General features: G+C 38.8%; 1 protein-coding gene across 1 annotated transcript; it reads right to left on the bottom strand.

Annotated features, from left to right (window-relative positions):
- Positions 1-207: 207 nt before the first annotated feature.
- On the bottom strand, positions 208-22,179 carry LOC122556313. The gene is made up of 7 exons (XM_043702939.1): positions 21,407-22,179; positions 18,789-18,923; positions 12,580-12,718; positions 10,769-10,865; positions 1,643-1,779; positions 956-1,035; positions 208-240 (listed from the first exon to the last, which is right to left on the bottom strand). The coding sequence occupies exons 1-7, from the start codon at positions 21,599-21,601 to the stop codon at positions 208-210; spliced, it is 816 nt and encodes a 271-aa protein (XP_043558874.1). The 5' UTR covers positions 21,602-22,179.
- Between the last annotated feature and the right edge of the window lie 312 nt (positions 22,180-22,491).

The raw sequence follows: 22,491 nt of genomic DNA, 5'->3' as shown, positions 1-22,491 counted from the left end.
TAGAAGGACAAGGTTGGCAGATATAAGGTAACACTACCCATTGCAAGTTCCCCTCCAAGCCATTCACCATCTTGATTTCATTCCTTCAGTGTGACTGGGTCAAACTGGGATTCCCTACCTAACATCATTGTGGTTGTCGCTACAACAAAGAGCCTATAGCAGTTCCAAAAGGGATATCAGCACCACCTTTCCAAGGGACAAGTAAGACTATGCAATAAATGCTGCTCCTGCCAGTGACACCTATATCCCAAGAAAAAATTATTATTCTACAGCCAGATGAATTGTTCAAAAAATACTTGGTTCTCAGAGTGTCCACAAAGGTCAGGAGCAGACCTTCTGGGGTCAACAGCGATCACTAACTGAGAATACATTCTATTCAATGACTAGGAAGTGTTTTCTATCCTTGCAGCTGGATTTTCCTGCACTGGCTGCAGTAGTGATCTCTCATCCTAACCATTCAAGTTGAGCAATGAAGAAGATAAATGATGGAGAGTTCACATCAACATCTGCTGTATTGAGTAAAGACTTTTAAAGGGTTGTAATGGTGGACGAAATTGATATTGATAGTCGAGGCATGTGGGGGGTATAAGGGGAGGGGCAACCACCATCAGAAATTAACAGCAAAATAATACAAGAGTAAATACTGGGTGATTTTTCTCACAAGATCCGAGACACTACTTGAAAATAGCAGATTCAGTAGATGAGAATAGTATTGTGATCGAAGTGATGTCCTCCATTGATGAGCAACTTACTGGCACTCACTCATGAAGAACACTATTTGGATGATGTAATATTAGACTGTCTAATTCCTAATGAGTCTTTAACACAGCAGAGGAGTCTTTGGAAGGAAAATCTGTGAACACCTTTGAACATCTATGTCTACTTTGATCCGCCCCAACAAATTGATGCAATGGTATGATAGAAGAATAAAATAATAACATTTTCCCATGCTTACATGTGGTGTCTTCTTCAATTGATCCTCTAGTAGATTACAGAGTGAACGGAAGAGTTCCTCAGCATCCATCTGACTCCCCACTTAAAATAAATGTAGAGACAAAACACTTTAAACATTTGGGAATATTATACATTAATCATTCAAGTATGTCTGTACCTTATGAAAATTATTATATGCTATAAAATGATCACATTCTTTAAGAATCTAAACTAGCAATAAGTCTGAGGATATACATTGTGGACTGATGTGGGTGTAGAAGAGAGTATCTCCGCTGATCTTTCATTATGTTGCACTGTATCACAGTTCGAACGGTTCTGTTCCTGTGAAGTGCCTTGAGACTTTTTCTTCCATTAAAGGCACAATAGAAATGCTAGTTATTAATGAACAAAGATGATGGTCTGAGATTAGGAATTTGCTAGATAGAGAATTGTGTTTGGGGGTAAGTTTGGGTGGGATGAGGATCAGTAACAACATGTCCTGTGACCTCACCTCAGAAAATATTAGTACATCAGTGTGCTTCAGTCTCACCCAAGACATTATTACCAATAAAGCAGTATTTCAAATGAAACTTAATTTATTGCATTTCTTTTTATTTCCTAAACCAATTTCATCAGATCTTTTGTGCACTCCTTGATCAATAGATAAAGTCGCATTAAATATCCTAACTGAAATGGATACTATACTTACCATTAATATGGTTTGACCTCAAGGACTTAATAAATTTTTCAGGTGATATAGTTCTCTCGGTTTTGTTTTGTAGATGCTGGAAAACTTTGCCAAGGTGATACAGAATGTGGTTCTTGTCTTTTTTCAAAAGGCCTTTCCTAAAATAGGGAAACAAATAAACTTCATACACTTAAATCTAACTGAACAGAATTCTGTTCAATATAGTAAACAGGGATGGACAAAATAAAACGGAGAGGCCATGACATTGGTGAAAACTGGCCTGTTTTATTTCAGAACAGACCTGTTGGATCACAATGTATAATTAGAAACAATGTAAAGAATTTTGGCACTTTAAATATCAAAGTACTCCACAGCAAATAGTTTATATTAGTTATAACATTAATTTCCTTTACATTCAGTTTTCTGCATCATGACCATTGCTTTACAGTCAACAAGTTGAAGATAATTGCAGGAGTAACAGCAAACACTGTGCTACATAATGCACAGGCATTTGCTTCAATTCTGCACAAGTTGATAGGAGCAGAGTGTGGTTAAGGCAACAGTCAGGCTGCAGGCTAATTATGTAAATCCCAATCATTAATGAATTTATTTCACTAAGTATCCATTGTCCTCTACTGAAGGGCTTAAACACATGCTATGCACAGCACCCTGCTGCCCTCTGACCTTGTGCTGAACAACACCTCTTTATATTAGATGCAGTGCTGACAGCAAAGTACATCACAGCTAAGCCTGATCCTTTAGCTGACCAACATCCGCATACATAACCTGAGGGGTAATACAATTAGGCCTGGCTGATTTAGGTTCCCCATGGGAGACTGATTAGAAAGGTTAGATCTCATGGAATACAGGGAGAACTAGCCATTTGGATACAGATCTGGCTCAAAGGTAGAAGACAGAGGCTGGTGGTGAAGGGTTGTTTTTCAGACTGGAGGCCTGTGACCAGTGGAGTGTCACAAGGATCGGTGCTGGGTCCTCTACTTTTTGTCATTTACATAAATGATTTGGATGGGAGCATAAAAGGCACAGTTAGTAAGTTTGCAGATGACACCACAATTTGCAACATTTCAGAGGCATTTGGATGGGTATATGAATAGGAAGGGTTTGGAGCCTTGTGGCGCGGGTGCTGGCAGGTGGGACTAGATTGGGTTGGGATATCTGGTCGGCATGGATGGGTTGGACTGAAGGGTCTGTTTCCGTGTTGTACATCTCTGTGACTTTATGACTCCATGTAAAAATGTCTAAGCATTTGTGTTGTGACTTTACTACGCCTGATTGTGTTTGGTTACCTCCAACGAGTTTCAGAATAAAAGCTTGGAGACTGCTAGTCTGTACTATGGGACACTGGGTACCATCTTTGTCAAATAAACAGTTGTGGGAACTCTTGATGTATCACAACAGTGTTAAACATATCTTGCCATTCACTTCCATTTTTAATGCTTCACATAATTTGTGATTACAATGTGAGCATTAAAATTAGATAACTGACTCCTTGTAATGTATTCTTTAATTAATATAATTGTGTTAACTGATTTAATCTTAATCTTTAAATCAGAAGTGAATCAGAAAATGGCAGGTCACTAACAGCTCCAGTATTAAGTTAAAAATCACACAACACCAGGTTATAGTCCAACAGGTTTAATTGGAAGCACACTAGCTTTCGGAGCGTCGCTCCTTCATCAGGTGGTATTGAAGGGATCAATCCTAACACACAGAATTTAGAGCAAAAATTTACAATGTGATGTAACTGAAATTATACATTGAAAAACTGATTGTCTGTTAAGCCTTTCATCTGTTAGAATACAGTGATAGTTTCACTTCTTTCATGTGTAAATCACAAAACCTTTTTTTTAAAAGTTGCATTCTCGGGTTAGCTGTTAACAATGGTGATAGCTAGACAATATGTTGAAGGTGTTGGCCCCCTGTGTTCTCTGTCTATGCCATGATGTTTAGATTGATTCTAATCTAAAAAGTGAAGTAGCTGAGTTTTACATGAATTCATGCAGTTTCTAAGCTCAGAGTTCAATTCAGCTCCAGTATTGTTCTTTATACAAAGACTTGAATCACTCCCCAACAACACTATGGGTGTACGTACCCCACATGGACTATAGTTCATGTGGAGTATGTACTATAGTAGGTTAAGAGGGCAGCTAATCACCATTCTATCAAGGACAATTAGGAATGGACTATAAATATTGATCCAGAGAGTCCCACATTCAACAGGTGAATATTTTAAAAGACCTGCCAGTAGATGGCACTGCTACCCAACAATTGGCAAAACTGCAGGCTGCAGCCTGAATTGACAACCAGGTTTATCATCAATCCTTATTTCAGAAACTTAAGTCATTAACACAATTTGCAAGTAATACGCAATTGACGTTGACATCAATAAAAATTGCAATTGATAAGCGGAATGTACCCTGACTCTACTTATCTGCCTTTGTTCTGATTCCCTTGATATTCTTATTGAAACAAATGTTTAATAATATCTATCTTAAAAACCTCACTTGATTCAATATTTTGGGGGGTTGTTTAAAATTTCCACTAGCTTCTGTGTAAGAAAAAAAGAATCTTTCTTCCAGATTTTAAGATTTAGTCCCTAAAATATCCTCCAGAGGAAATACTTTTTCTGATTCAGCTCTCTTTATACTTAAGTCCTCAATTAGATCTCTTCTGTATCATCTAAACATAAGGAAATATATATCAAGTTCATGCAATCTATGCTCTCGACTTAACTTCTTAAATTCTGGTAGCATGCTGGTAAATCACTGTAAGATCAAAGTATATTTACAAATATCTATAAAAAGTTCTGCCTGTCAGTTCCATTAATCACTGTTAAGGTTACCTCTGATCAATATTTTACATCATTCTCCATCCACATCTCTTTCTCTGGACCAACTTTTTTTTCCCTCATTTTAATCCTACTCCTAATAAACTACTGATTACCTAACTCCACCTACTTCATGTTAGCTGGCAGTGTCAAATCCTTTAAATCTAACATCAGTACCCCTTTCAAAAACTCAACTGTCCTTGCAAATTACTGTCCCAATTTCCAACCTCCTTTTGGTCTTCATGGTCCTTGAATATGTTGACACCTCCCACCTTCTTTCCAGACTTTCCTGGAACCTTGAATGTCTGAAATCGGGTTCCTGTCCCTGCCATAGCACCTCTTATCAAAGTCACAGCTTCCATTCACTGTGACTGGCAAAGGTCTCTGCCTGTTTGCTGCCTTTAGCACAGGTGATCACTCCATCTTCCTCTAATGCCTTTCCTTTGTTGTTAAGGGTATGATAGCGCTGACCTGGTTCCATTTTTACAACAATCTAACAATAACCAGAGAATCACATTCTTTTCCTTTCCCCACAATGTCACCTCTGGTGTATCCTAAGGATAATTCGTTGGTCTCTTTCTATTTCTAATCAACATATGAGCTTGAGCTTTTGAGTTAGCTTTCACATGTATGCTGACAACAAACACTGTTGCTAAATTATCACACTGCTTGTCCAATATCCAGCACTACGGGCTGTAATTTTCTGCAATTGAATAATGCAAAGACTTACGGCATTATTTTCAGCCCTCACTCTTTAACCCCATTCCCTCGCTACTGAGTACATTTCTCACAATGGTGACAGTCTGAGGTGAAGCAGTCTTTTTGGAACCTTGGTGTCATATTTAATCCTGAGATGAGATTCCAACCTGTATTCATGCCATCACTAAGGCCACCTATTTTTATCTATGAACATCAACTAACTTTGTTCATGTGCCAGCTCATATACTGATGAAAATCTCATTCCAACCTTCATTATCTCTAAGTTCAACTATGCCACCAAACCCTTGGCCTGTGTCCCCGCATTCTACCCTGCATAAAACCAAGATTATCCAAAACTCTGCTGCCTGTGACTTATCTTACAGCAAATCCCATTCCCATATCACTCCTACGTTTGCAGACATTTTGACACTCAGTTGAGCCATATCCTGGTTTCAAATTCTCATCCTTGTTTTTAAATCACTTCATGGTCTCATGTCCCTCTCTCTCTGTAATCTCTCCCACTTTGATAACCCTCCAAGATCTCTGTGTTGCTCTAGGTCTGGGCTGTTATATATTCCCATCTTTTAGAGCTCCACTAATGGCTTCATCCCTTCAGTGGCTGAGTTCCCAGAACTCCTGATGCTCTGAAAATCCTCCCCTAAACTTCCCTCTTTCTCTACTTCGCTTTCTTCCTTTAAGACACTTCTTAAAACGGAATGATTTAATCATGCTTTTGGTTATCTGGCTTAATATCGCCTTGTGTGGCTCAATATATTTTATTTTATAATCTTTTCATGCTGTTTAATTATGTTGAAGGTGCTATATAAAAATTTGTTGTTGATGTATTCACCCACCGAAGAACTCTCCCAGAATTCATTTACAGTTAGTCACTTACAATTACACTTTCAAAATCCTAACTATAGATCCATAGGAACATAGAAAATGAAAGAGGAGTAGGCCATTCAGCCCTTCAAGCCTGCTCTGCCATTCAATATGATCATGGCTGATCATCCAACTCAGTACCCTGTTCCTGCTTTATCCCTATTCCCTTTGATCCCTTTATTCCAAAGAACTGGGTCTACCTCCTTCTTGAAAACATTAAATGCTTTGGCTTCAACCATTTTGTGTTGCAGAGAATTCCACAAGCTCACCATTCTTTGGGTGAAGTAATTTCTCCTCATCTCACTCATAAATGACTTACCCCTGAAACTGTGATCATTAGTTCTAGACTCCATGTTTATTGGAACATCCTTCCTGCATTTGCCCTGTCTATCCCTGTCATTATTTTATAGAAATTCTCCTTCAGTCTTCGAAACTCCAGTTAATAATGTCATAATTGGTCAAGTCTCTCTTCATAGATCAATCCTACCCACCCAAGAATCAGTCTCGTAAACCCTTCATAATTCTATAATTTCCTGTTTTCGCTCTACCTCCTTTCTAATTACTGGGGTTACATTAGCTACCCTACAATCCAGACATTGTAGGCCATCTACAGAAAGGTGACCACCAATACATCACCATTTCCAGGGCCACTTCCTTAAGTACTCTGGGATCTAGATAGTCAGTCCCTAGAGATTTATCAGCCTTTACTTTCATCCATTTCCCCAACACCATTTCCTTACTAATACTGATATCCTTCAGCTACTCCCTCTTGTTAAGTTCCCCACCATTTTTGGGATGTTATTTGTGTCCTTCGTTTTTGAAGACAAAAACAAGACAGGTATTTAGTCAGTCTGCCATCTCTCTGTTCCCCATTATAACCTCCCCTGTGTCTGAGTGTAAGGGACTTACATTTGTCTTCACTAAGCCTTTTCTCTTCATATATCTGTAAAAGCTTTTACAATCAGTTTGCATGTTCCCCGTAAGTTTACCCTTATTTTCTATTGTTCCACCCATAACCAACCCTTTTGTCCTTCTTTGCTGAAATCTCACCGCTGCCAAACCCCAAGTTTGCTTCTTTTTTGGCCAATTTGTATGTCCCTTCCATGGATTTATTACTATCCCTAATTTCCCTATTTAGCCATGGTCAAGCCACCTTTCTCATTGTATTTTTGTGCCAGACAGGAATAAACAATTGTGGCAGTTGCTCCATGCAATTGCTTACGTTAAATGCTTGGTATTGCCTCTGCACCATCATGTTTTTTTTCCCAAAGTAATATTCCCAATCTATCATCATTATCACGTACTTCATAACATCATAGTTTCCTTTATTTAGATTGAGGATCCTAATCTCAGAATCAACTCCATCACTCTCCATTTCAGTGAAAGAATTCCACTATATTATGGTCAGTCTTCCCCAAGGGGCCTCATACTACTGGATTGCCAATTATTCCTTTCTCACTGCACAATACCAAGTATAGGATGGCCTCTTGTCTAGTTGGTTGATCAACATAGTGATCCAGAAAACATCCTGTAAGCACTTTAAACCATATAACATCTGGTTTCCCCCTTTACTTCAACATTTCTGCAGCTACTAATTAGTCAAACTTTAGCCTCAATTCCACATTTTAATGCCCTAGTCCCCATTAAAATTATTGTGACCATTCACCAGTACAGCATACAGCTTTGGTTACTGAAGACTCCAATATGAATGGATATGGCAGGTTTCGTTGTTCACTGCCAGACCTTGTTGAACACATAAAACAATATTGCATTCTGTTTTTGTCCGTTTGAACTGCTTACTATTCCGTGATTGCCCTGGAATGACAAAATAATCTCTAGCTTCTTTTCTCTACAGTAAACCATTTTCTTAAAACTCTCTCCCATCTCCTTCACATTCACTTGCAACAACATGTGCAAGGAACTCCTGGATATATTTATCACTAAAATTGAGTCCACACAATCTGTTGCCTTTACCAGCCCACCAAGGCTAACTTTCTTTAAAGCTCTCCCATGTTCTAGCCCTGAATTCAAATAGTTTTTTTTATTGTTTCTGTCCTAACTCTCCTCATATTCTCTGAGCTCACATTATTCTTGAAACACACATCCTGCTTCTTTGATTTGTTCCACCTAACCTTCTGACACTCAACATCCCCTTCTGTTGGCCAATACTGTAAATGAATCTTTCTTCAGATGTTGTCCTTCTTTCCTTTAAATGTTATATTATTATTCCTCTGCTCAAAAACTAACCCTTTACAGCACAATCCTTGAAAACTTTTCAATTTTCCCCATAGTCCCAAATTTGTACCCTTGAACTTCATTTTTGAATCCTTCCAAGTCAATTTTTGCCTCTGTCACTGTACAGAAACTGTTTTTAAACTGTTTTCAAACTCTGCTTCTTAGCTACTTACCCCATCACTTCGGCTGACAACTGTCTGAGACTGAACCAATCTGTTCATGAACCTGGTGTCAAATTTAACCCTAAAATAAATATCTGTGCCATCAGTAGAGTGATGGCTTATTTCCATCAATGTAACATCGCTTGCCTTCGCCCATCCCTCAGCACCTCTGCATCTGAAATCCTTGCTCATGTCTATGTTCCTCTATGATGTGAAGCAGCTGGTGTTGGACTGGGGTGGACAAAGGAGAAAGTGAGAACTGCAGATGGTGGAGATCAGAGTTGAAGAGTGTGGTGCAGGAAAAGCACAGCCGGTCAGGCAGCATCCAAGGAGCAGGCGAATTGATGTTTCAAGCATAAACCAGTTGGACTATAACCGGGTGTTGTATTTCTTTTAACTATGTTCCTCGAGACAGGACTATTCTGTGTACTCCAAACTAATCTCCTCCATTTTACCCTTGGCAAATTCAGGGTCTTTCAAAACATTGGTGCCCAAGTCCTATTTTTATTCATTCATGGGTTGTAGGGGTCACTGGCTGGGCCAGCATTTATTGTCTATCCCAAATTGCCTTTCAGAAAGTGGTGTTGGGCAGAAATTTCTTTTTGAACTGTTGAATTTCATTTGGTGTCGGTAGAGCCACAATATTGTTAGGGATGGAGTTCCAGAATTTTGACCCAACAGTAAAGGAACTATGACTTGTTCACCATGTAACTGCTGCCTTTGTCACTCTTAAACGGTAGCAGTACTGAGTTTTGAACATGCTGTCTAATGACACTTTGTGAATTTATAGTTCACACCAAATCATGTTCACCTATCACTCCTGTGCTCATTGATTACACTGACTAAATACTCATGCTTAGTTTCAATTCCCTTCTTGTCCTTCTTCGTCCACATTTCTGAAATTTCCTCCAGGCCACTATGAGATATTCCTCAGCATTGTTCCAGCTGCCACGGTCCTAAGTTATGAAAATTGCACTCTTAAACTCTCTGCCTATCTTTCACTTTATAAGATACTCCTTGTCAAACCACTTTGATTGACCATTGGGCCATCTGCCTAATATCTCCCTCTGTAGTCCAGTTTTGGTGTTCCATTATAAAAACCAAAAGAACTTTGAATGTTGTAAATCAGAAACGAGAACTAAAACTCAGCAGGTCTGGCAGCATATGATTAGATCACTTACAGTGTGGAAACAGGCCCTTCAGCCCAACAAGTCCCCACCAACCCTCCAAAGAGCAACCATCCAGACCCATTCCCCTACATTTACCCCTTCACCTGACACTACAGGCAATTTAGCATGGCCAATTCACCTGACCTGCACATTTTTGTACTGTGGGAGGAAACCGGAGCACCCGGAGGAAACCCACGCAGACACGGGGAGAATGTGCAAACTCTACACAGACAGTTGCCTGAGGCGGGAATTGAACCCGGGTCTCTGGCGCTGTGAGGCAGCAGTGCTAACCACTGAGCCACCATATATGAAGAGAAGTCAAAGTTAACATTTCCAATCCAGTGAGCTTTCCTTAGAACTGACTCAAACCATTAACTGTTGTTTCTCTTCACAGATGCTGCGAGAACTGCTGAGCTTTTCCAGCCATTTTTATTTTTGTCTCAATGTTCCATTATAATGTCTATGTGATTTGGAGGTGCTGGTGTTGGACTGGGGTGAACAAAGTTAAAAATCATACAACACCAGGTTATAGTCCAACAGGTTTATTTGGAAGCACTAGCTTTTGAAGTGCTGCTGCTTCATCAGGTGGTAGCAACCAAAGGAAACACTAGCTCCAAAAGCTAGTGATTCCAAATAAACCTGTTTCACTATAACCTGATGTTGTGTGATTTTTAACAAAGTCTATGCAAAACATCTTGAAGCACCATTCTCTTGAATTAAACATTTTGGTCATCTAAACTAAAATCTCCTTATGTTCTCTGCTGTTACTTTTTAATATAATGCTTTTACCTTTCATTATGTTAAAGATACTAGGTAAACCTAAATTATTATTGTTGTGTTTCATTACTCTAAACTGAATCCAATATCCAGATGTGTTCTGACTAAACGTTCAATATAACTGAAGCATAATTTCCTCATTAAGCCAAAATTCAGTCTGGTTACCTTTTCAATGAGTTATACAGTTATCAAAAAAGAGCCTTCAATTAGGTTAGGGTAGTATTGCTTGTGCACATGTAAAATATAACAAAAGGTGTTTCTCAAATATACTAAATTTTGCAAAATCTGCTAGAAGATAAATTGTGTGATATAACAGTAGTCTTAATTAGTTATAAAACAGAAAAAATGCAAGTAAATCAGCAAAACCAGAACTTACTTCAAAAGTAGGTCTCTATATTCTGGAATTATAAACAAGGTCTGCAGAAGGGCATTTACACAGCAGTTATTCCTTATATTGATGAGTGCCACAAATGCTATGAAAAGAAATAATACATTACCCACTTCTTTGTGATGAACCCACCCCCACCCCCAAGTTATTTCCTCCACTCAGCAAGTCAAGCAATAAAGATAAAAACAAAGTCTCATAATATCACATCCAACTAACTCAAATTTTGTGACCCTCTCCCCCTCCCCTGTCTTGATGAGAATCATAATATCCTTACAGTGTGGAAGCAGGCCATTCAGCCCATCAAGTTCACACCAACCTTCTAAACAGCATCCCACCAAATCCCTGTAACCCTGCATTTCCCATGGTTAATCCACCTAGCCTGCTCATCTTTTCAATGTGGGATGAAACCCACACAAACACTGGGAGAATGTGCAGACTCTACACGGAGAGTCACCCAAGGGTGGAATCACACCCAGGACCCTGGCACTGTGAGGCTGCACTGTTAATCACCGAGCACCATGCTGTCCTGTAGAACTTGAATCATAGTAGTCAATTTGCACAAGTCTCTACAAAAAAAAATGAAATAGCTGTCTGTCTGTTAAAATTGTATTGCATGAGTCACAGGGTAGAAACATTACATTTGTTACTATTCGTGTCTTCTGTACAAGTAGATAAGTTTAATTTGTTTGGTAATGTACTTCTTCGGTGCTTCAATGGAGCATTAGACTAATTTATATGAATACATTTCACAGTTGGACAATCATTTGATTCAGATTAGAGCAGTATTATTGAGACAAGCTGGTGCTTTGAATGTCAGTTCTACATGGTGCATTCCCAAGAACATACGAACCAGAAAATTCCACACAGCAATTTGTATATCTTTACCCAAACAGACGAGAGATGCATTAATGATGTTGCATGTTGTACCAGATGCATATGCTAACAATCTAGTAATACAGGCAATATTCATTGAAAATAAAACCAATACGGTTTAAGCTATTCCAGCTGACTCCATAGGCAATACGAATTCTCATCTGTCCCTGTGGGACAAAACTGCAACTAATGAAGAGACAGGTTTTTCTTATCATACCTGCTGCAGAGGATGGTGTGAAGTATTGTTTTGCCTGTTCCCAAGTGATCATAATGACTTGAAATGTTAACTCTGTTTGTCCCAGCAGTTGCCACTAAACCTACTGAGTTTCTCCAATGTTTTCTTTTTTTACTTCAGATCTTCAGCATCCTCAGTACTTTGCTTCTATTTAAATATCTTTGCCCAATAACCTTGAAACAATAGATCTCAAAATTAAGAGACAGATTTCAACACAATGTGGTATTCAGATAGCATATAGCCCAGAGAAGAACAGATTAATGTTTGGCAAATTTGCAGATCTGTAATTTGTTTAAAGGATTGGTCAACAGTGGAGGATTGGAGAATTTTTTTCAAACAATGTTTGGATTATTTTAGTTGTAGTGTTGTTTTAGAATGGTTTGTCTCAGCTACCGTGCTGCAATTTGTCACAGATGTCAAAATGTACTTTTTAAAAGCAGATTCTTGGATATGAATTGGCTTGAAGCTTCAATAAGATGGAAGCTCTTAATAAATTTTCACATTTTCAGGAGCATCAACTAGGTAAGGAAAAGACGCAAGGAAGATTTGTTTAATTGTTATGGGGCACCTAACTGAATGCTTTCTTTGATTGTTGAAGTCGATTAATACTCCTAAGATTCATTTGGTTACATCTTTAACATTATTTTTAAAAAATATTCTACATTCATAAAATTTCTGTGCATGCACTTACTTTCATTGTTATGAGAACTTCTGAGTGACTTTTGTTGATTTTCTGCGTCAACAATGTTTTGTTTGTGGTTACCGCAATCTGTTAAACGATTTGCATTTTCAAAAGAATGCAGACTTTCACCTCTTTCTGGTTTTCTTTCCTGAAAGAGATGGATGCGAAGTTTGATCATCCTTCATGCAAATTCATTCAAGTTTTGCGAATGATAGATTAATGCTAATAAGCATTTCCATGACAAATAAAATGGAGCAATAAATTCAGGTGTGCAAACTCAGACATTGGGATTGTACAACCAGATTAAACAAATGTACCACATATATTAAAGATATCAATGAGTGATATATTCACGATTCTGCACATTCAAAAATAGGCCTAACATAGCATTAAGTTATTATTGTTAGTGTGCTATTCCAGAAAAAAAAATTGTTGATCTAACAATGACATACTCATTGTTATTACTGGCTTAGAAGTTTTAAAACTTCAGTTTTGGTTTGCTGGCCAGGCAAGCATTTATTGCCCATCCCTAATCTCCCTTGAGAAGGTGGTGGTGAGCTTCCTTCTTGAACTGCCGAAATGCATTTGGCTCAGGCAGACCAATAACACCATAATGGAGAGAGTTTCAGGACTTTGACCCAGTGACAAAGGAACAATGATATATTTCCAAGTCAGGATGGTTAGTGGCTTAGAAGGGAACTAGCAGATGGTGGTATTCCCATGTATCTGCTGCCATTTTCTTTCTAGGTGGTCATGGCTGCGGATGTGGAAGGCACTGTGTATAGACTCTCAGTGAATTTTTGCATTGCACTGAATGTTGGTGGCGAAAGGAATGAATATTTGTGAATTTGATGCCAATCAAGCAGCTACTTGGTCCTGAATAGTGGTAAGTTTCTTGAGTGTTTGCTGTCTTGTGGTGGACAGATTTTCAGGACTCTGAAGATTAGTTACTCACTGCAGGATTCCCAATGCCTGACCTGCTCTTGCAGCCACTGTATTTATTTGACAGCTCAGTTTCTTAACTAATATTTTGTGCAACAGTTTGTGCAACACTGACTTATATTGACCTCACTATTTCTTTGGGTACTCAAAGAAGTTAAATACAAGAAAGGGAAGATCTTATCCTTGCCAAAAGGATTTGCAAGCTGAGGATAAATTAAAGAGTTCTAGATACTAGGCTATACATCGATACACACCAAACGGCCCTGACAGTATTCTAAGGAACCATGCCTCAGAATTTGGCACATGCAGAATGATTCCAAATTTGATTTACAAACAGTCAACCAGTCAGTTTCTTTGTTAAATTGTCATGCTGCCAGTTAATAGCCCCTTAAACTCCTTTAGGAGCATAGTACAAAGCTGGAATGTGCAAGAAAGCAATTCTGAAATCTGATTTTAGGAATCCTGAACAGGCTGGTGTACATTTTGGTCACCACAGGACCAATGAAGAGTTTTACTGAAATTATATTTAAAAGGTTAACTGAAGGGGCCACTTCCCACCATCTCATCCTCTAGGCCCATTCCTCTTAGGACGGGCAGTCCATAACACCTGCTTTGTCAGCTGCTTTTACTGCTGACTTCATACAGTCAGCTCCCAGAGGAGCTTGCTATCTCTGACTGCACACTGAGGTCACCAGCTGACCGATTTTAACCACTTATGTTTCCAGTTTAGGCACACGATTGGGACATGAAATTGACTTGCATATCATTTTCCCATAGCTACATTGAAAATCTGGCCCAATGTGTCTTTGAATGCTCCGGGACATATGGGTGTGCAGAATTAAGTCTTTACTCTATGATTCTATGAGTTATGTTCTTTTTGAGAAATCAGCTAGCCTCCTTCTCCAAACTGCTCTCTGTAGGCATAGTTATCTATTTTCTTCATGATACAATGATTTAATGAAAATCTTATGTAAAATCCAATTGAGTTATATTGCTGCATTTGTATTATCCAAAAATAACTTCTTATACAACTAGGCCTGAAAAACCATACTTTTTTTTACCTAGAGCTCAAATGGCAGTCATTGATATTTATCACCATGTAAAATGAGTACCCATGATTGAATTTTATCAAAACATTGGGAAAGTGTTAACTCTGAGTTTAATGCATGTTTTAACTCTGAGCTCTGGCAAGCTCTGTCCCACAATTCTCTGCTGCGGAGCTCATTATATATGCACTACAACTCTCCAGTTACTCTCATGCTATCTCGCACTCACCAGCAGTGGAAGTACGCAATGCTGCAGGGACTGACTACGATTTCTGCTGGCAGCATCATGTTTAAACCACAGGTCAAACGCTGTAAGCCCAGGAACTTCCATTCATGGTTGCAACGTGGGAAGACTTACCCCAAAGAATAGTGACAAAGGCAACTTAACACACTGATTTAACATCAGGGATCTGGAGGTCACACTTGGCAGAGTATTGGAGAGTAAGACTGTTCTCCTTCCTCAACAGAAAAGAGATCACGCCACCAGACCCTGCCAGTATGGGTGAAGTTGGCAACTGGGTCAGCGCAGCGTGCATATTCTGGAAGAACTCCCAGCAGTGCAGGAAGCAAGTTAATGACCTTCTCTGCTCTTCAAGGGCAAGTGCCACCATTTGCTCTCAGCTGCCTCACATTGTCTCTGCAACTGCACCCACTTCGCATCAAGGCTCCTGGTCTACAACTCTTAATTGCAACCAGCATTTTCCCTAAAACTAGCTATATTTTCTGAACTGCCTCACTGTTGCCCTCTTTGCTCAGAGGCTGATAAAATTTAAACTTAGACTTGTAAAATGAAACCCAAGTCTCTATAAGCAAATAAGATAAAAGAAACAGCCAAGCTATAAGGATGAGCTGCTGTTTAAAGTAAGCTAATGGCAAAGAGATGAAACTTGGGAAAGTTACTTTTAGACATTGATACTTAATCACACATCAGCCAATCCCTTGAAGTTGCAGTATCAGTTACTAATGAGCAACCTTAGTGCCAACAGCCTTACTGTTATTTTGATAGCACATCCTGGTCTACGTTTGTGAAGGTAGTATGAAATTCCAGATCTATTTTCTCTATGTAAAGAAAGAAAAAGTATTTCTTCTGCTTATGGAGCCAAGAACAGGAGGTAATCAATTTTAAACTGTCTTTTAAAAGGTCTCTTCATTGTGTCATGATGACAGATCAAAACTTTGAAGTGCTTACAGAATTATTAAACTTATAATTTCAGCATATGTTTGTTTATTAAATGAGGGCACCACAGCTGATAGTAAAAGATAACTGCAGGTTTAAATTCAATCACTGACTTTCAGATTCTTGTATAGACTCATGGTGTGCCCACACCTGTACAGAGCTAGGAAAACTTCAAAAAGAAAGACTAAAAAAATGGAACAATAAGAAGAAGCTGACTACCTCTCGTTATGTTTTAGTCTTGCAGGGATTAAAAACTAACCGCGACCTTTGCTCTGTGCATGTTAGTGACCTGACCCACAAGTATGTACAGTTGTGCGATGCAAAGGTTACAGTATGACAACAGCCATTACACACCTCTACACTGCAGGTAAAGAAAAGAAAACTCACTCTCTAACTTGGAGTGCTAGCCACTGTTGAAATAAACCAGGGAAAATATAACTAGATTCAATCCGTAAACTCAAAATCAGAAAATTAATTGTTCAACTACCAATGTCAGCACAATCAGTATCTTCCCATGTAACAATCACAACTTCTCACTATCTCTTCTTCACAAATGACTCAGACTTTATGAATTTTTTTCAGATTTACATCTTGGCCTAATCTGTTTGTAAAATGTTCCATTATAATTTCTTCTTGTGCTTAAAAAACAATAAACTCACTCTCTCATTAACTCAAGAAAGCATGGCAAATTAACTCCTTTTAGAACGTAAATCTGGTTGGGGAGAAAGGTATCCTCAAAGAAAAGGATCCTTTTTTTAAAAATTAACCTTGATGCAATTAACCAGAGGGATGGTGAATAGAATCAGTTCATTCTTCCTCACCCAAGAGATTAACAATTTGGAGTTTCCTATCTGAAACTCTAAAAAATTGAGCCTGCTCATAACAACATCACTGGGTCAAAGTCGTGGAACTTTTTTCCTAACAGCACCAAGGGTATCTCCACATCCAAGAATGGCAGCGATACATGAAGGAAGCTCTCCACTGCATTCTCCCAGGCAATTAGGAATGGTCAATAAATGCTGGTCTATTAAAAACAGTCACATTTCATGGGTAAATTTTTTTTAAACGGTAAAAAAAACTTCTTTTTCAGATTGTTAGGAATTGGGATATTTAAGCACAGAATAGTGGCGATTGGAATTTTCAAAACTAAATATTGGATATATATTAGAAAGCGGATGGAGATTCAGGGCACTGAAAGAAAACAGGATTAGTTTTCTACAACTCCAATGAAGAACACAGTGGATCAAATGCTGAGGAATCTATCTGGTTGAATGTAACCTTGTGATTCATCTGTGGTTCAGTACAAGAAGGAGAAAGGAGTTGTATTCAACAGGGGATCATAAAATTTGTCTTTTGTTACGACATGGAGACAGACAGCCAAACAAAATCAGCCTTCTTACCTTTGTATTCATAACACTATAAAATTAAAGCCTTCGAAAACTGTCAAAATTGATCCTAATGGTTCCGAGTGGAATTTTTGAATAATCAATCCCAGACTTTATGAGTAACCAATTCCAGCCACCAGCGTGTAGCTTGCCAAACTCTTAGCAATTTATTAACAACATGTTAACTTCAGCAGAGCAAAAATTAAACAACAAAATAGTCTAATTTATCAAAGGCATAAACCCTATTTTCAGTCCCATTCACACAAATGACAGGCAGAAAACACAGTTTCGGGATAAATCAAGGAAAATAACAAAACTGGCCGATTACCTAACAGTGATTTTCATGATGCATTGTTCCACAAGCATAGGTGAAGACTTCTTCATCAACTTTTTGGAGATGTCCACCAGGGTCACATTTACAGTTCACTTAAGCAGTAATAATTATAATTTAGACTAGATTCCCTACAGTGTGGAAAGAGGCCCTTCAGCCCACCCAGTCCATACTGACCCTTCGAAGAATAACCCACCCAGACCCATTTCCCTCTGAATGATGCACCTAACACTATGGGCAATTTAGCATGGCCAATTCACCGAACCTGCATATCTTTGTGGGAGGAAACCGGAGCATCTGGAGGAAACCCACGCAGACACAGGGAGAATGTGCAAGCTCTACACACACAGTCGCCCAAACCTGGGACCCTGGTGCTGTGATGCTGCAGTGTTAACCACTGAGCCACCATGCCGCCTTAGTTTTCTATTCTCTGAGCTTGCAAGCACTGCTAAGGGGAGGTTAGGCAGGGAGCTGTCAAATTTTCATGCTGTAGTATTAGTAGCTTTTTTTTTAAAACTTAGTCCAAAACCCAAGTCAAACTCGATAATCCCTGACAGACTGATCATCTCCTGCACAAGGTCTCAATTACCGTTCAACATCTGCTTGAGCATAAGGTCATTTCCAGATTTGCTGGAAACAATTCCCAGGTACAGAACTGAATAGTTACTAACTTGCTATCTGTTTAAATATAATATTCTTCCCCAGTGACGAAGCATCTGCCAAACCTTTTGATCAGGAACCAACCTGCAATTAGCTGCCAGGCTTTGCCTCAGCAATAAACAAAAGCTTGTTTTCCTTTATTTACCTTTGAATACAAGCTTTTGACCCACAGTCCAAAAGTCATTTTAGCTCACAGCAACCAATTCACAGCTTCAAACCAAAATTAATAAAAGAACAATTTTTAAAAAAATGAAAAATCAGAAAGGGTTCTAATAGTGTTTAAGAAGGAGGATATTGTCATTCTCCAACAAGGTTGCACAATTTATAAATACATCAACCAAACAATTCTTAACTGCACTGATGAAATCATTACCTTTGATATTTTTAAGATTGTTTCAACATATTTTTCACTCACCATTCTTGAATGTATGGAACTTGAGTTCCTTCCAGAAAATATCCAATGTAAGAATAATTTCTATTAATTTGTAAACAGTTGCTTCTTTATAAGTCAAACCACTATTATAGATTTAAGTAACCTAATTTCTCTAAGAATTATCACAACAATATAAAGCACAGATAGTCCTTGCAACAAGATGGTGTTTTTCAAATAAGCCCAAAAAAGTGAAAGTGTATATTGTTAATTCAATAAGTCAATTAAAAATATTGCTCGTGCTTACCGCAGATTCCTTTCTGGGTAAACAGGGATTCTTGTTTACATGACATCCAACTTGATCATACATTTGATAGCTGAAAACTCCAGATCCAACTTCTCTCCTGTTTGTTTCATCGTATAAGCTATTTGGAAGTCTTTGCTTTTAGTTAATAGAACAGATAAATATTTTAGGTCAACAGAATATAATATGATATAGACTGAATCCATTATAAAACTTCATTTTGGTCTATATTCTGCTCCTATAGATCTTTTATACAAAATCAAGCAAGATTAGTAAATTTGCCAGCAATGTATTTATGAAACAAGACTTAAGTAAAGGATAAAAATAATTTACGAGAAAAGTCATACACACATTTAGAAGCTTGTTTTGCAAATCATTGAGGTATGAAACAAAGCAAACTCTTACAACTGCTTTAATTTCATTATAACTACAAGTAGAATATTTAAATTTACCTGCCAAACCAAATTCTTACACTGGCATTAGTTTAGCATGTTAGGCCTTTCAGCTCCCTGACCCTACACCCTTCAGCTATTGTACTGGGCTAAATTCTGCTACCATAGACTTTTAAACAAAGTCAGGCATGATTACTGAAGTCAGACTAGATAAATTGTTCTTGCAGAGAGATGGATAAACTTGACAGACCATATTATCTCCTTCTGTGCTTTGGTTTTGTAAGACTCAAAAGCAGGAAGTGCTGGAGAATCACAGCAACTCTGGCAACACCTGTCTTTAAAAAATTAACATACTGCTCATTTGTGTTGCCTGTGTCAGTGTTCCGGTTTAGATATGAAAACAAGTTTAAGGAAAGATAGGGGTGAAGAATACTTGTGAAGAGGGCACTTTTGAGCAACTAAACACAAAGTTGCCACTATATGTAAAAATCACTTCCTCAGATTGTTATGGAACAGATCAGACCTCTTCAAAAATATATTAAGAAGGAAGCCTAGACCCTAACTTTTCTTATTTTCTAAGGTAAATGCAAGGTGCTGTGTTCCAGATGCAATTTGAATGTTCAAATTACTTGCCATTAAGCAAAACACAATTTATTCAAACACCATAGTTAAAATGCAACAAAAGAAAGAGGAACTTGGAATAACTTAACTCTATTGGAAAACTTAACAGAACAATTGATACAGTAACTATTACTAATTACCTGTTCCAGTATAGCAACATCCCATAAACACAGCCTTGGCAAAACACAAATTTAGAAAACAGATTGTCTCACATGTAATTCTCCAATGCAGGAGAAAAGAACATCAAAAGACAATTCTGAGAAAGACAGAACTCCAGCTTTTAGCTGTAGCAGAGAGAGATGTATAGTGTTACAAAACCCCAGCAGCTTCTGCCACTGAAAGTTAAAACTAAAGATACTGGATTTGTGAGGCTTGACCACCCCCAATCAGGCTGCTTCTATTGTTCCAACATTCAAAACACAACCAAGATCGGACTAGCTGCTCACTGCCTTTTCACCAAATAGCTCAGCACCACTATCTTAAAACCCCTCTTTCTTAAAAAAGGACAAAATAACCTTTTAAAGCCACAGAATCATCACAAGATTGAAAGATTTCACCATATTGCTCATAATTTAATGTGATTGATAACTGGAATTGCAGTTTGTCTGGACCACGTAAATTCCACCAACTTGTCTTTGTATCTAGTTTTCTTGCAGATGACTGAGTAAATACACCAAATATTATGGCAATTACAACATGTCAAGATATTGTTTATATGTAATGTCCTTTGAAACATCTCTGAAATCATGAGATGAAAAATGCCCTTTATTCTATCACTGGCATTTGAGCCTCATCAGAATTTTCTAAATTTTGAACGTTATGAGACAAATTTCTTGTCTCTAGACGTGAACAATTAGCTGCCTGCTGAAATCAAAATGCTGCAGCACACCTTTTTGCCCACATGCAGCCTTCTGGCCAATGAGGTGCAGTTAGCAGTACTATTTCAACCCAGCAACTCTTGTTATTTTCTAATCAATCTATTCAGCAGGTGGTCTCCTGGCTTAGAGATGGTGACAGTACCACTACCCCACAAACACCTTCCCACCAACTGTTATCTGTATTTGACTGTTAAGTTACAGAACTATTTCCCACGTTGGCAGCTGTCTGTTTTGGTGCCCATCATGCCTACCCTATAACAATGACGTGTATTGTCAGGGTGTCTTTTATAAATATGAAATATTCCATGCTGTCAAACAAAATTTGACAGAGGGATTACCATGGTAGACATTCTTTCTGGGCAAAGTTAAAGATCACACAACACCAGGTTATAGTCCAACAGGTTTATTTGCGACGACCACCTGAAGAAGAAACAGCGCTTTGAAAGCTAATTCTTCCAAATAAATCTGTTGGACTATAACCTGGCGTTGTGTGATTTTTAACTTGGTCCACCCCAGTCCAACACCAGCTCCTCCAAATCAGTTTTTCTGGGTGTATCTTCACAGAGACAATTCCAGATTATGAGGAAAGGCGGGGCGATAAAAATTTGTCAGTAAGATGGTAATAACAGGAAAACATTTATCTTGACGCGTCACATGACCAATAATAACGAGAAATGGAGGGCGGGGCGGTGTGGGTAAATACAGTAGAAAGTACGAGTTCTGCTGTTACCTGGGCTGTTCCCGTCCTCCTGAGCTGTGTCTGCGCCGGCGGTGACGGGGTGCAGTGCCGGTTTACAGAAACACTCCTGGGGCCGGAGCCCGGTCTGCTGGTGGGGACCTGGGAAGTGGAACTCACTGTAGCCCGGCTCTGCTCCCTTCTCCCTGCATTCCTCTTGCTGTGCCCCGATGTGTGGGATACCTCCATTGCAGTCTTGGGACTTCTCTGACACGACCTTGCAGATTCACTGTGACAGGAATGGCACGGAGGACAAAGCAGTAACTTTCCTGGATGACATAACTGCAGCTCTGAAACCCTACTGACGGCATTTGCAGAAGCTGCTGCCTTCGTCACGCCATTTGAAAACGAGGGAGAGAAAGCGAAACTCTCCTGTTACTTAGCACAACTGAAGCTTAGCAACACATACCACTGTAAATGGAACGCCCAGAAATGTACAACATTCACTGATTTGCTTAATGTCAGATTTCCGGCAACTAGATATTTTTATCCGCAAAAAAAATCTTCGCAAACAGGGCAAGATTTCAAACTAAGATTAACGAAATTAGTGTTGTTGGATTAGCTGGTTGTTTTGCTGTTGGATGATATATGAAATGCAGTTCACCGAACAATATGAACCGCATAGTTATTTTATTTACAGACTTTCTCTTGGTTTTTCAGGTTGATAAAGTTCACACAGACCCATCGAGTTAGAGAGCTGCAGAGCATGGATACAGACCCTTCGGTCCAACTCGTCCATGCCGACCAGATATCCCAACCTAATCTAGTCCCATTTGCCAGCATTTAGCCCATATCGCTCTAAGTCCATCCTATTCATGCACCCATCCAGATGCCTTTTAAAATGTTGTAACTGTACCCGCCTCTACCCACTTCCTCTGGCAGCTGGTTCCACACACACATCACCTTCTGTGTGAAAAAGTTGCCTCTTAGGTCCTTCTCAATTTAAACCTATTCCCTCTAGTCTGGACTCTGCGATTCTGGGAAAAGACCTTGGTTATTCACCCTATCCATACCCCTCAGGAATTTAAGAAAACCACCCTTGCCTATAGCTCAAATCCTGCAACCCTGGCAACATCTGT

The sequence above is a fragment of the Chiloscyllium plagiosum genome, chromosome 13, assembly GCF_004010195.1.
Source record: "Chiloscyllium plagiosum isolate BGI_BamShark_2017 chromosome 13, ASM401019v2, whole genome shotgun sequence".
Taxonomy (NCBI): Eukaryota; Metazoa; Chordata; class Chondrichthyes; order Orectolobiformes; family Hemiscylliidae; genus Chiloscyllium; species Chiloscyllium plagiosum.
Note: the sequence above shows the minus strand (reverse complement) of the source record. Positions and strands in the feature narration are given on the sequence as shown.

What these genes read in the sequence shown, in the direction of transcription:
- LOC122556313 (XM_043702939.1), bottom strand. Translation starts at nt 21,601, where the DNA reads ATGGAGGTATCCCACACATCGGGGCACAGCAAGAGGAATGCAGGGAGA. An exon ending in GGAGGACGGGAACAGCCCAG is followed by an intron (nt 18,924 to 21,406) that starts GTAACAGCAGAA and finishes ATTAACTAAAAG; the next exon opens with CAAAGACTTCCAAATAGCTT. An exon ending in TACCCAGAAAGGAATCTGCG is followed by an intron (nt 12,719 to 18,788) that starts GTAAGCACGAGC and finishes CATCTCTTTCAG; the next exon opens with GAAAGAAAACCAGAAAGAGG.